Raw genomic sequence first — 13,850 nt, forward strand, 5'->3', positions numbered from 1 at the left:
TTGCTTTGCGCATGTTACAAATGAAAATGTAGGTTGCTCTCATATTTGCGAGGTTATGACGGGACCTCTGGAAGTGTAGATTTGACAGATCAAGACTTGTAAGAGAAGAAACAGAAACAATGTTTGAGGGTGCTGTAGCTGCTCTCCTCAACCGGTTTTTGGGAAAATACGTGGAAGACTTGGATACTGAACAATTTAATGTCGGGATCTTCTCTGGAGATACTTACCTAACTGATTTAAAATTGAAGCCAGAAGCTTTGGTAGGAAAATTGGCATTCATAATAACCGTTTCTGAAAATATATACTGCTTATTTCTTCTTTCAGTATCAGCTCGGATTACCGATAAGAGTGGAAATCGGTTTGATTGGGAAAATAAATTTGAAAATACCATGGACAGGCTTAAGTACACAGCCTACAACTTTGTCAATACAGGTACTTATTTCATACATTTATTGTGAATTAAAAAATTATGTATAATGCTTAAATTGCAAAGCACGATAAAAGGATTATGCTACTCTTTAGCAATCTCATGACCCTTCTTATGGTTTAAACATTAACATAAATGTATGGCTTACTAATGGATCGTTGTGCAGTAAAAGTGTAGAAAATCATGTGTGTTTATGAGACAAGTAGGTTTCATTCAAATATTTTGTAGGATATTTACATAGTGGCAGTACCGGCAACGTCTGGTTCTTATAATATGGAAATGGAAAAGCGTCTAATACGAGCAACAAAAAGAAGGATATTAGAACACTTGGAAGAGGACAGTTTCCTAGGCCCTGGTAATAAAATTTATATTCACATATAGTTATTATTTGGTATGAGTGTTGGGATATTTAGAAATTCTGGATTATGAATCATTAACAATATTTCTATTGCTTTAGGGGTACCACCAGATTCATTTGACAGACTGATAACATCAGTTATAAAAAATTTCCAGATAACTGTAAATAATATCCATATAAGATATGAGGATAGACTTTCAAATAATTCTCCAATTGCTTGTGGTCTTTGTATTCAAAGTCTTTCAATGGCCACTACAAATAAGTAAGTATATTATATACAACTTGATTATAAAATAACCTCATATTGATTTCTTATAAATGGTATTCATATATTTCATTTCAGTAAATGGAAACCTGGTGTAACATCATCTAATTCTTCATCCATGTACCATTTGGTACGAGCTGAATCTTTCAGTGTATACTTGGATTCGAATGCAGAACCATCTTTACCAACTTATCCTAAAAAATGGGAGCTTTCTACCTTACTTGCTTGGAAAACTATCATGTTTGAAGCCCTTCAAACATTTAGCATGAATAATCAAGAATTTCAATTTTGTAAGTATCTGGTAGTTTGATTGAAAAGTTTCTTAGGTAGTTTAATGATATAATTTTATGCTCAAGTTACTACATAATATACATCAAATTTGTATGGGATGTTTCACGGGTAGTTATGGACTTGGCCGTGACTTAACTTCAGCGATGGTGATTGTGATTGGTCAGCGATTAAAGTCATGACAATAAAATTTAGTTAAGGACCAGATCAGTGATTAAGGACTATCAATAATAAGATTCAAGTTAAATCAATTAAAACAAAGTCAAAATTGTAAGGAACGCTATTGTCATTGACCAATGAGCTTGATCGTTGCTCAAGTTAAATCACACTCAGATTCTTAACTTCTCGTGAATCACCCTCTATATCTGAAACTAATTAAAACATTTTATGAAAGTGGTGAAGCCCTTTACAACAAAAATAAAAATTATTATAAACAAGAGCAACGAAGCACGAGTACCAAGGTTGTTAGTCGACATAGTGTTACAAGATATAGCAACTCAATTTTCGGAACGACAATATAACATACTATGTCATATTTCTGACTCCTTACATCGTGTAACAATTATCAGGTTCGAATGATTGTATATTTAATTCAGATTTTAATGTCAGTTCATATTATGACGGTATGTATCTTTAGGCCTTTTCAAAAATACCGTCCTATCAAAACGGTACAAAAAAATCCTAAGGCCTGGTGGAAGTATGCGTACTCAGTGGTTTTGGATCACAACGTCAGACCATACACGTGGGACTATTTCTGGCAACACAGAACTAATTATAGAAAATACAAAGAGACTTTCTTGCGTACTCTCCGACAACCGAATGACACTGAGCTCAAAATGGATTTACAAAAATATGAAGACACACTTACAATAGTGAACGTTGTTATTGCACGGGAGCATGCTAAAGTTGAACTCAAAAAGAAGGAACCAGGACGTGTACTAGTAGATACACGTAATCCTACCGCTTTTCGATTACTTGTCAACCATGAGAAAATTCATGATATTTATATGCAATTAACCGACGTGGAAAGCCAAGAACTTTCAGGAATGGTTATAAATGCCGAAAAGCTCGAGAATGTGCCGAAACACATAGGTACGTATTAGATGATAGTGTTATTTTTAATCAATGTTATATCATTGCTCATTGTAGATGTTTAATTTCTTTTTTATGTTTCAGATCGAAAATACAATTTTTCCCTTATTAATTATTCTTTAAGTTTTTTACTTAATGATCGAGAGGTATTAGTTGTGACTTTAACACAGTTCTTGGCAAGTATTGAAACTCGTCCGGGTTTATTAGCTTACAAAGTATCTGCACGAGCTGAAAGTTTTGTCATTGAGGGTGCATCTGCAGAAAATGAGTTGGTTCCTCTGATTACAACTGACAACGTCTTAACGGGTATAAGAAAATACGTATAATTGAAAGAATACTTATCCTAAATCAGTTACTTAAATTTATTATTATCATTAGGGAATATGGCCTCCAATTTTTTGTCTGTCGATTTTGAAAAAAATCCAGTGAATTCCGATTATGACTATGATATATCAGTAACCTTGGAGCCTCTGGAAGTAACTTATCATAAGGTAATAGTCTAATATGACAAAAATAGGAACTCATTAATATTAGTTTTGCTCTTAATTCGTATTTTACATTATTTCTTGTATTTTATACTGATATTTAATATTTACTACTTTTATATTTTTAGCATGCCGTCAATGAAATTATAAAATTCTTTAAAACGGATGACATGCGTATTGATCGCGCAGTAATTGATATAAATGAAATATGCACAAAAAAATGTGCATCTGTACTAGATTCTATCTTTACACGACGATTAAGAGTCAATTTAAAGATGGATTTGAAGGGTCCATATTTTATTTTCCCAGAACGCGGATCACTTCAAAAGTATGGGGAATCTGTAGCATTATTATATAAATGTATATATTTCCTAAATCTATGAAAAACAAAGTATACTTGGTTATATTATAGGGGCGGAAATGTACTTCTATTTGATGTGGGAAAAATGTCTTTAAGAAGTGAATTACAAGCCACAGACGTGCAATTTGAGGATGCGACACTTATGGAATTGGAGGAAATACTTTATGACAGAATTCACATAAGTTTTGATGATGGACATGTTTTACTTTGTCATTCAGGTAGGTGAAAATTGCTTTATCGAAAGATTCTAATATTCACATTTTCTTAAATTTAATTATGGAACACTTTCTATTCTCCTTCCATGTAATTTTTATTTCATTATTAATTTCGTAATTTCGTTTACAGGCGATGATTGGCGTGATGCAAGGAAACGAAAAGATTCCGAATATCATTTAATACCAAAGATTCATGCAAACGTAACTTGGTCACGTAGTGTGAAACCTGAATATCGATCACTGCCACGGTAAGAATATAAAATTTATTTTAATATTAACTCTGTTTAATAAACAAGAATACGAATAGTAATATAAAATTTCCAGTTATAAAAGTCATAAAAGTCAACTTAAAAGAGATTTTCTTTAAGTAAAATGAACAATATATTTTGTAACATTAATATTAATTTTGGTGTATGACAATTCTCTTTTTTGGTCATTTATTTCTAACATTATTTGTTTTATTTTAAGACTAACTAGTTGGATAGGATGGAAAATCTAGACATAGCTTCGTTTTATAACTGTAATATTTGATTTGAGTTTATTTGGTTTAATTTGATTAAGAATGAAGAAATTCGATCTTTAACTTCATATTGATAAATTTAACTGTCGTTTGTTGCTATTCCACCACTGACTAAGCAAATGATTATATTATAGTATCAAAGTATAAGTATCTGCGCATAAAAGCCTGTTATATTTTTTTTTATTACAGAACCAAACTCAATGCAACTGTGTCAAGTTTTAAATTGAACTTATCAGAAAAAAAGTTCCAGTGTATCTTAAATTTCTTGGAACTGATACCAGTACCAACATTGGATAAATCTGAGAAACGCATATCTAATAAACAAAAAGCATTGAAAGAATTGAAGCGTGGAATTGCATTTTCAATTGATGAATTGATTATGATACGCTCCGTAATTGTCTTGGCTTCTACAGTTACGGGACAAGGACATTCTCAATCTGCTAAAAAAGAAGGGATGGGCAGCAACTGCAGCGGAACTGATGTCGAAGGGTATGCAATATGACTTATATGGTTTCCTGTATTGCGAAGATAGTCATTTATTTTTGTATTTTCTAATATTGCACATAATCTCAAATACTATGTGTTGTGCCATACCAGATTGGTCAGACTATTATACTGATGGAAACTTAATATTTTATAGTAATTTAATGAACGAACTAACTTCAGTGAGCACGTTTGTTCTCAATACAGTAAACTTTCTTCATAAAGCCGCTATGTATCTCATTCTCGCTTTCATATACAGTTTTATATATTATAGGGAAATGAGAAAGACACGATAGTGGCCTTATACAGAGAGTGTACTGTAATCATATACAATTATTTGTATTTCGTAACGATAAAACCGTTAATCAAGTTCAACCGTCACCACTATTTTTAACGTAAAATACATTCATACGTAGATTGCCCAATAAATTATTTACCCACGCGTTCATAATTATGACTGTCATATCTAACAAGGAAACCCCCCCAACCCGACCCCACCGATTTCAATAATTTTTTGATATGTTGCAGTACTCGACAAAATAAGAGACACGTATTTTTTTTTTGTGCTGACATCCACTTTAAAGGGATGAAAACGACCCCTGAAATTCACCCCCCAAAATCGTTTTTTTAATATATCTCGACTTCTAATTAATATTTGTTAATAAAACCAAGTGGAAAATATTTGTCATAAGAAGTCGAAGATATGAGGTTTGTTAATGACCCAAGGGGTTGCAACCCTTATTTTATATTTTGAAAAAACTATATTTTTTATGCTCTTTTTCTGCATAAAAACCGGGGTATGCGCTCAAAAAAATAAAGAAAAGCGTTTCCGTTAACTCCATCAAATATTTCAGTTGGGGTGTTTCAGGATTTTTCAAAGGGATAAAAACCACCCCTAAATTTTACCCCCGAAAATTGTTTTTTATCATATGTCAGATTCTAATTGATATTTTTTAAATAACTTTATTAATTCACTCTTGATCAATTATCACCAGGAGTGCAATTTCGTCGGAAATTAGTGAGGAGGATTTAGAACGATGGACCAGAGCAGTAGATCTTCCAGGATTTGATGACAATGTTTCTCCTCATAATCGTGTTAATTTCTTGATGAGATTCGTCATTGGAGAGGTAGGAACTCCTTGAAAAATACTTACAAATATTTATAAATTAATTATTAATACTTTACAATTAAATTATAGTTATCCGTTCATTTGGAACATTCTATTGATGGTACGGAATATCCGTACTTAATTTTGAGAATTTGTACATTATACCTCGAAGCTGCGATAATGGAATATGGACCTGCAATACAATTTGGAATTGGTTCCATACTTCTAGCAGACAAAACCAACGCTGGTGTGACAGGCTCGTATCTTGAACTTGTCTCAACAAATGGATCAACTGAAGTACTTGCTATATTATACCGCAAGGTACAATTTAACTAATTATCTCTACACACCACAAAGATTAAAAATGATGTAATATTTGTAATTATTATTTTTAGGTCAGAGCAAACTGTCCAGATTTTAAATCACACTTCAAGAGTATTGAACAGTCTCTGGTAATCGATGTGGCAACTATCAATTTTGTCTTTCATCGATATGCTTTGTTAAAGTTAAAGGATTACTACACTAATGTGGCTAGGTAAAATTTACATTTTCTGCTGATATTTACAAATATTTATTATAAATTATAAATCTTGCTTTAGAATCTGTAAGAAGAAGAACGTTGGAAATATTTTTAATGTAGCGCACTACAGTAAATTTGCTTTTTGGAAAAAGAAAAAAGATGATCCACCTATTCCACCAGGTAAGTAAATTTTTATTAGACAATGTTCTTTCTGTGTTACACCATTTTATAAAACGGTCAACTATTCTACGGGTATATAATATAATACACGTTACTAAAAAAAATGTTGTATACGTTGCAGGTGCATTGAAACTAAGTTACTCTGCAAGACTAAATACATTTATATTACGATTGTGCGATAGAGAAAATGATTTATTGGAAGTTAACGTCTCAGGTGTGGAAAGTGACTGTATTTATAAAGCCAATGAAAGAATGATATTACGTGCACATGTAAGAAGCTTAACTGTTGAAGATCTGACCGAATTCACTCTTTACACTAAGGTAATGCTTCAGAATTTTGATTACTTTGATGATTCAAACGTTTCTAAATTAAAGTGGTAAATGTATTTTACTTGACTAATAGCTTGTGACAACTGACGAGGATAAGATTTGCGATTTGAAATATGTCAGGCATACGCCAAAGCTATATGCATGTCCTGATATTGATACGGAGCAAGATGATGTTATGGCCGATGGAAGTTTCAAACTCTCGATTGGCCGAATGAATATAGTGTTTATTTCTAAAATTCTACATGAATGCCAAGTATGTCGTATCCATTTAATAAATATAATGACCCTAATTGAATGTTTGTAATGTCAGTCCTTTTTGCTACATAAATGCAATAGTGAAACTGCCATTCAATGATCAATTAGTTTGACCTAAAGGAATGACTGACATTTCACCACGGCTAATAATATACAATCGTTAAGACATTAAGACCAAGAAAAAAATTGTCAACTTACTATTTGTTGGTTTTATTAGAATTTCATGGAGCCATTTCTATACTTACTTTGTGAGCCTGTAATTGCGTCGTGTAAGTGTGTGTCAACTTGGGGAATACAACAATTTAGGAACAGTGGAACCAAGCTACGCATATTTGTCGATATTCAAGGTCCGACTTTACTATTACCTCAGAAGAAAGATATTCCAAATTTAATTGTCTTCGCTACAGGTATGAAGCAACAAATTTTGTTAAATTTTTACGTTTTAGTGGTTTGCGAATACAATAACGTTCTTTCAGGTGTACTAACGGCCGAAAACTTTTTCAAAGAAAAAGCGCAAATAAAACAGTCAGTGACTGTGAATGGAAACAATTCATATGCATCTATAATTGAAAATATTTTATTAAAATTAAAATCTATGACGATATCCAGGGCTGTAATGACATTGAGCGGAACTTTGGAAGTCCAGGTGCGAAAATTATATAATAATACAAACATTGTTCTTGATGATATGTAAGAATACTTATGTTTCATAGCATCTACTAGAATTGTTCAATAATTTTGATACCTTGCTATCCTAACACGAATAGTGTAATTCATTGCTTAGGGTCATTTTTGCTCTTATTAATGTCACAAGTTAATTAAGTTGAAACACTACGTTACACTAGTATTCTGCAGATTAATTGATTTGGAACGTCCTTTTAATATAAACAAATTTCTTTTACCAACTTAATCCAGTAACAATTTATACCTTTGCCAGGAGCCAATTTTAGAGCCTGTTAATATACGGTTTGATATAAAAAGGACTTCAGAATATCGAAGTACAACAGGTTCTCATAAATATGGTCTTTGCGAGGTTCGAGGTTCTATGGATTTGATCTCAATCAATGTTGGACAAAAAGATCTTATGTCTATGTTTTCCGTATGGGAAGATAATCTTGCGAAAGTCCTTGGTTGCCAAGGAGGAAGATACAACAGACAATCGTTAACGAATCTCTATTTGGACAATTCAATTGCCGAAGATGCGACAGTGAAGAAATTAGAAGTTTTCTTCGCCCAAAATGAGCACCCATCATGCGAAATTTCTACAAAGTTAACGCTGGACGGACTGCAGTTGTATTTATTCTCAGACGCCGAGGAGGTATATTGCAACAGACAAGCATTCAAGGATTTAGTTTTGCCGCGAGGTATTACATATTTTCAGTTACTTATTTAACCCTTAATTTATAATTGAACCTCATCCTGCGTACCTTCTCTGATTTTTTTTTTCCCAAGAAGTTTTTACCCAGTTAAGTTAAATTCCTTCCCATTTTTCATCTTTGATCATGTCACGGTAGTTCTATTAATATTTTTCATCGATTCGAAACAGTAATCATGAGAATCAGTATTATTAGCAATTTATCAAGAACCTTATAAAATATTACTATATATATCCTAGATTTTGAGTTCGCCAGTGCGTGATTTAAGTCATGGGCTCTGCCGACTTACCGTTGGTGAGATATCTTCATCCTTGGATATATACAATGATCACAGCATCAATATGAAAGTATCGGTAAAGAGCTGTCTCTTGGAAGATACGTGTAATGATACTAGCTCGGTGAAAAAGTAGGTATATGTATTCGTTTAATCTGAAGTTTATTGATAAATTGTTCCTAAATCGGAATCATTCTCAATTGTTAGGATAATTCAATCACCGGCAAAAACAATTGGAATGAATTTGGAATCACATATTTCTGTCTCGATGCCTCCGATACTTGATATTACTTTTACGCAAGCGTCAAGTGGAGATAAATGTTTCGATATGCTTGTGGAAGAAACGCGAATTAATTTGTCTATACCATTTATAATAAACGTGGGTCGATATTTCGCTGATGCTCTACCCGGTGAACAGGTAGACAAGGGAGTTATCAATCGCGGATACGATGGCGACAGTAACTTATTTGTACGTACAAAAATTACTAGTCATTTACTTTGTGCACCTTTATGACGTGTAAATTCAATTTAAAGATTAAATCAACCGAAGGATCAGATATACCAGCAGGCTTGGACCAGACAAATATTGGAAAACAAGCTTCTTGTATTTCTGCAGCATGTCTTGAAGAACAACCAGGTTACTGAAATATTATTATATTTTTCAGGGGTTTTTCTATTTTGTTTCTAATCATTATCATTCTGTATTGTGCGAATAAATATAGGTACTTCAATTTCGATAAGAATTCGCAAACCCGAAGTGTTGGTCTTTGGAGATTTGAAGGCGAACAATGCTCATGTAATATTATTTCAAGCGGAATTAATGATCGAATGTAGTCGACATGCTGGCTTGTCTTCGATTGTTTGTACCTTTTCGGATATTCGTGCCAAAAGTAAAAGTCAAAATAGATACTTGAAACAGTCTCCGCACTGGGTATTACAACCTTGTGATGTAGAGATTTGTAAAAAAGAACAATTATTGAACTACAACGTACAAATCACTGCTGCTGTGAGTTCGGTACAGATTCATTTGTCGGCTGGAATTATACAAACTTTCCTTGACGTAAGTTTTGAAATTATTTACGTTATTCATACTTGTCTAAATACATCATTGTTTCCCAAACAAATATAACGAATTGTTAGATGTTTCGGTTAGTTTTGAGAGATTTTTCACGTCGACTTGTACCCGCAGCCATGTATGTATACTGATCCCTTAAAACTAAGTGGAACACCTAACATATCACTCAGAAACATATTATACTGAGAATTCAAAGCTTCATTCCAATTTAATAATCAGTTCTAGATTCAAACCAAGTTGTGTTCTTATTAAAAAAAAATATACATTTGTAGACGCCAGACTAGAATAATTCTTCATAATGAATATAGTATCTAAAAATGAATAATTAATTGAAAATTGTGGTACTTTGAATTCTAGTGCAAGTTTCAAATTTATCCGTTTTACCATATCTGTTGCAGATAACAAAAGAAGCATTAGTATTTCTCAAATGTAACGAGGTAGAAGCCAATATGAAAGATTTATATCAAGAGAATATTTCATATGCAGATCTGTGGTCACAGAAGAAAATTTCTTGTATACCATATAAAAAAGTTGAGGAAGGTTAGTACATTCCCTATTGAATTCCCTATTTATTAGTGCGATCCGTTTGATTAAAATTGATTACATTCATTGATCACAGAGTTCTTAGAGAAATCAATACCATATGAAATGGAGGATCAGTGTGAAGTATTAGAGCTTAAACCAGTATCCATAGATATAATGCTAGAAATGGAAGACACAATTGAAAGACTTCCTGCAGCAAAAGCAAACTGCGAGATTAGTATTACTATTAAAGATTGGAGTCACAAATTTCAAATGTTAACGTCTTTAAAATTGTATGCTTTTTGCTACAACGTTGAGTACGGAAATTGGGAACCGTTTATCGAACTTTGCAGCACGGATGGCGTTTATTACAGACCTTGGGAATTAGTGATTAAAGTGAGTAAATACATTATCCACTAACATAAAAGGAGCATATTAATATACTATTTATGAAAATATATTGCATTGAACATTTTTAATTTGTAATACATTGCTCGAGGGTTTATTAACGGATCCGTTTTATTAGGCGTATCAAGCAGATGCTTATGCATTGAATTCTGATTGGAAAATTTCAAAGGATCAAACGAACGAACGCTTGTCACGAAAGAAAAAGAGGGATACCGAGAGCAGCGAGGATGAGGCTAACGGAGATATGGTATTTATACGACCAGAATATGTTGTTTCATCGAAAATGAGAGGTACTATTAGAGAGAATAAAATATTTATTCGATACGAACAACTTCACTATTTTTGGATATAATTTTGTGATTCATATTTTTCTATTTACAGAACCAATATATAATAGGGAGGAAAATGATGATTCCGATTCAGATGATCATGGAGAAATAGGAAAATTAACTCGAACCTTCAATCGATTATTTATTAAAGATAGTAGTGATGGAGAGGGTAGCGATAGCGACGAATCTAGTAAGTGCGAAGACGAAGGTTTAGAACAAACACCAGAACACCATGCGGAATCACGTAAGGCTACTGATTAATTTTATTCAATTCTTAACGCTTGCTACATTTATTTTTATATGTTTCATAGATTGCTCCGTCCCTGAAAATACTACGAAGTTGAACCAGGCAGCAACTTACATTACTATACATGCGGAAGATAAAATAAATCTGACAGTTACACCAAATACAATCGCACTTCTAGACACGGTTTTAAATATTTTTTCAAAAAGCAAAAGTGGTATTCCAATTGTAATGATGAGTACAAGACAAGTTAACTTGTACAATGATATTGGATACCCGAGTCGGATTGAATTACTTGTAAAAGAGGAAGTATGTATTGTGATTAAAGTTATTATTACTGAGATACGTATAATCGGATTGTGTTACAAGTTTTACAGTCAGGGATCCTTTTTTATACGCTATAAGAAGATGACCCTTGACATGTGGAACTGATCTGACAAACCCGGTTCATGTAACAGGAAGTGATTATTTATATTTTTCAGAGTCACTGTAGCAACGGACTTCGTTTAATTGCAGCACGAGAATTTCAGGTCCCTGATTCTCCAACTAGCGCTCCAAGTACTCCAGAATCTGACCATTTTGCTATTAGTCCTTCTAATTTTGCTACCATAGAGAACGACCTTTCTGACCAAAGTGGTAGTATTTCGTATGATCGTAACAGACAATCTACATCCTTTCAACCCTTTCCTGACAACAGTGTCGTGGATATCTATAAAGTGATCACACAAGAGCGTTTGAAGGTAGTCATGGAAGGTATGAAAATATATCAGCAGTAACATTGATATTACTGTTTCAAACTTAGTACTGGATATTGTATTAACTTGTAATATATCAGTTTTATTACTAATGAGTATAATGTGAATATGACATTCTAGTTTTAAAATTATCCTATAATTCTGTTTCTGTTAATTAGAAAATAATTGGATATGGATATCAATAAGTTTTAATAACTCTGCATCGTTTTAGGTTTCGATGAGACAACATTTTATTGTCCAAAAAGACAAAGATGCAAACTAATTCCACTGAGTCCTGTTAGACATGGAATCCGATACCATTTACTTCTCGAAGTAAATATCGATCGTCTTCTTCATCAGACAATTACAGTCCGCACGCCGTTGCAGGTATTTTCCTTTTTACATTCTGTTCCTAGAATGAGTCAAAGTCGTGGTAAAAAAGTATTCCGTTGTATAACAAGGCAAAATATGAGTTTCTACTCCTTCAGTAACAGCTATCAAATGTTTGTTTGTAAAGAAAATCGCAATAAATAAGTTTTTCTGTTTAAAGACACTTTTAAAAGAGATTGTATACGTCTAAATAACTGACTTGGTACATAGAGAGCTATAAGAAATATACATATAAATAAATGCTATATGCATCTGACAAAATTTATAAATTATGTAAAATATGTTCTTTTGAAGAATACTGGATTCTTACCCATAGTGTTATTTGCAGAACTGCTTAAACATCCGATAGAAAGAGATAGAAATTTAAAAACTTGAATTAAAATATTACAAAGAAACCTATAAAATGTATATGTTTCTATATGGTTTATGGTTTAAAGTTTATACATTCGTCTCTGGTTCTATTCAACTTGTTGAAGAGGGAGTTTATATAAGCATTTGTAACAGTAAGTGCCATATTATATAATTACAGATCCGCAATGACACTACATATGCACTTGGGCTCTATTATAAAAAAGCACTATTTAAGAAACTGGATTTACCTTGCGTTGGAGAAGCTTTGAATCCATTTGATGATAATATGAGAATGACTATTCTCGAACCAGATCATGTCTATAATGTGCCATTATATATTGCTTACCATGTACCAATCTACATATTGCCAACTTACGCAGAGTAAGTAAAATACTTGAAGAGAGCTTCGAGATTCTCCAAGTCTCTTGGTACGTTGATTTAATGAAAAAAATAATGTTTTTTGTCATAACAATTTACTTCTAGAAAGTATCAAGTAAGCGATAGTGGAATTTGGTGGAAAGAATTAAGTGAGAATATGAATAGCGCTAAAGATGTATATTGCTATGGGAAGGAAGGAAAAGATACTGCATTATTTGCAGTGAAAGTTATATATGTGGAGAAACGTACCGTTACCAATGCAAATTCCCAAGTTCCACAATGTGAATTAAAAATTGTACCACCTGTTATATTTAATAACAGATTACCGTTTGCTGTAGAGATGAAAATACCGAATGTCGAATATAACGTTAGAATTGAACCTGGAGAAAAAGTAAGCGCATACACGGTGAAGTGTGACAGTGACCATCGTTGTAATCTTGAGGTTTGGAATTATTTTGCCGATTATAGGTGACCGTAATAAAATAAGATACGTACTTTGACTTATTGAAACTGTATTTCTTAACAGATTTATAGTTATCTAGGCTGTCAGTGGAGTGGTACATTCATGTTAACATCAGAGTTGGAAATGAAATTTGTGAAAATGACTGCCGATTGTGAATCCGAAGGAGTTAAATCACTGGTCCTTTGCGTAGAATTAAATAAATCAGAAAGCTGGGTGATCACTATCTATGCACAGTATTGGATCGTTAATAAGACCGGATTACCTCTCTATATACGAGTAAGTGTAGAAATACTTTCTTTTCTTCTGTATAGAAGGTAGTGAGCACAATAGAGAAATTACGTTATATAACGATTATGTTTAAAAAATTGAAAAAAGTGACAAGGGAGATTCACAAAATGATAACTCAAAGCGATATAAA

At 32.8% G+C, this 13,850-nt stretch overlaps 1 protein-coding gene across 2 annotated transcripts in view; it reads left to right on the forward strand.

Moving 5' to 3' along the window:
* The window catches only part of LOC107267586 (vacuolar protein sorting-associated protein 13A), a 24,073-nt gene continuing 10,223 nt past the window's right edge, over positions 1-13,850 (forward strand). Inside the window, exons 1-36 of one of the 2 annotated variants that reach the window (XM_025084922.1) lie at positions 1-260; positions 325-432; positions 656-782; positions 885-1,047; positions 1,129-1,340; positions 1,733-1,907; positions 1,976-2,430; positions 2,515-2,736; positions 2,809-2,921; positions 3,044-3,243; positions 3,328-3,494; positions 3,622-3,739; positions 4,201-4,500; positions 5,490-5,622; positions 5,694-5,924; positions 5,999-6,138; positions 6,203-6,303; positions 6,425-6,624; positions 6,707-6,886; positions 7,106-7,295; positions 7,365-7,534; positions 7,826-8,206; positions 8,504-8,670; positions 8,746-9,007; positions 9,073-9,175; positions 9,261-9,598; positions 10,012-10,153; positions 10,233-10,531; positions 10,662-10,833; positions 10,925-11,116; positions 11,184-11,425; positions 11,575-11,869; positions 12,083-12,237; positions 12,770-12,972; positions 13,075-13,411; positions 13,496-13,708. In XM_025084922.1, coding sequence (XP_024940690.1) covers positions 120-260; positions 325-432; positions 656-782; positions 885-1,047; positions 1,129-1,340; positions 1,733-1,907; positions 1,976-2,430; positions 2,515-2,736; positions 2,809-2,921; positions 3,044-3,243; positions 3,328-3,494; positions 3,622-3,739; positions 4,201-4,500; positions 5,490-5,622; positions 5,694-5,924; positions 5,999-6,138; positions 6,203-6,303; positions 6,425-6,624; positions 6,707-6,886; positions 7,106-7,295; positions 7,365-7,534; positions 7,826-8,206; positions 8,504-8,670; positions 8,746-9,007; positions 9,073-9,175; positions 9,261-9,598; positions 10,012-10,153; positions 10,233-10,531; positions 10,662-10,833; positions 10,925-11,116; positions 11,184-11,425; positions 11,575-11,869; positions 12,083-12,237; positions 12,770-12,972; positions 13,075-13,411; positions 13,496-13,708 — 7,347 coding nt within the window. In that variant the 5' untranslated portion in view covers positions 1-119. The remainder of the gene's footprint in view (positions 261-324; positions 433-655; positions 783-884; positions 1,048-1,128; positions 1,341-1,732; positions 1,908-1,975; positions 2,431-2,514; positions 2,737-2,808; positions 2,922-3,043; positions 3,244-3,327; positions 3,495-3,621; positions 3,740-4,200; positions 4,501-5,489; positions 5,623-5,693; positions 5,925-5,998; positions 6,139-6,202; positions 6,304-6,424; positions 6,625-6,706; positions 6,887-7,105; positions 7,296-7,364; positions 7,535-7,825; positions 8,207-8,503; positions 8,671-8,745; positions 9,008-9,072; positions 9,176-9,260; positions 9,599-10,011; positions 10,154-10,232; positions 10,532-10,661; positions 10,834-10,924; positions 11,117-11,183; positions 11,426-11,574; positions 11,870-12,082; positions 12,238-12,769; positions 12,973-13,074; positions 13,412-13,495; positions 13,709-13,850) is intronic. The other variant, XM_015739504.2, reaches the window with a different exon arrangement.

The sequence above is a fragment of the Cephus cinctus genome, unplaced genomic scaffold (assembly GCF_000341935.2).
Source record: "Cephus cinctus unplaced genomic scaffold, Ccin1 Ccin1_scaffold0413, whole genome shotgun sequence".
Taxonomy (NCBI): Eukaryota; Metazoa; Arthropoda; class Insecta; order Hymenoptera; family Cephidae; genus Cephus; species Cephus cinctus.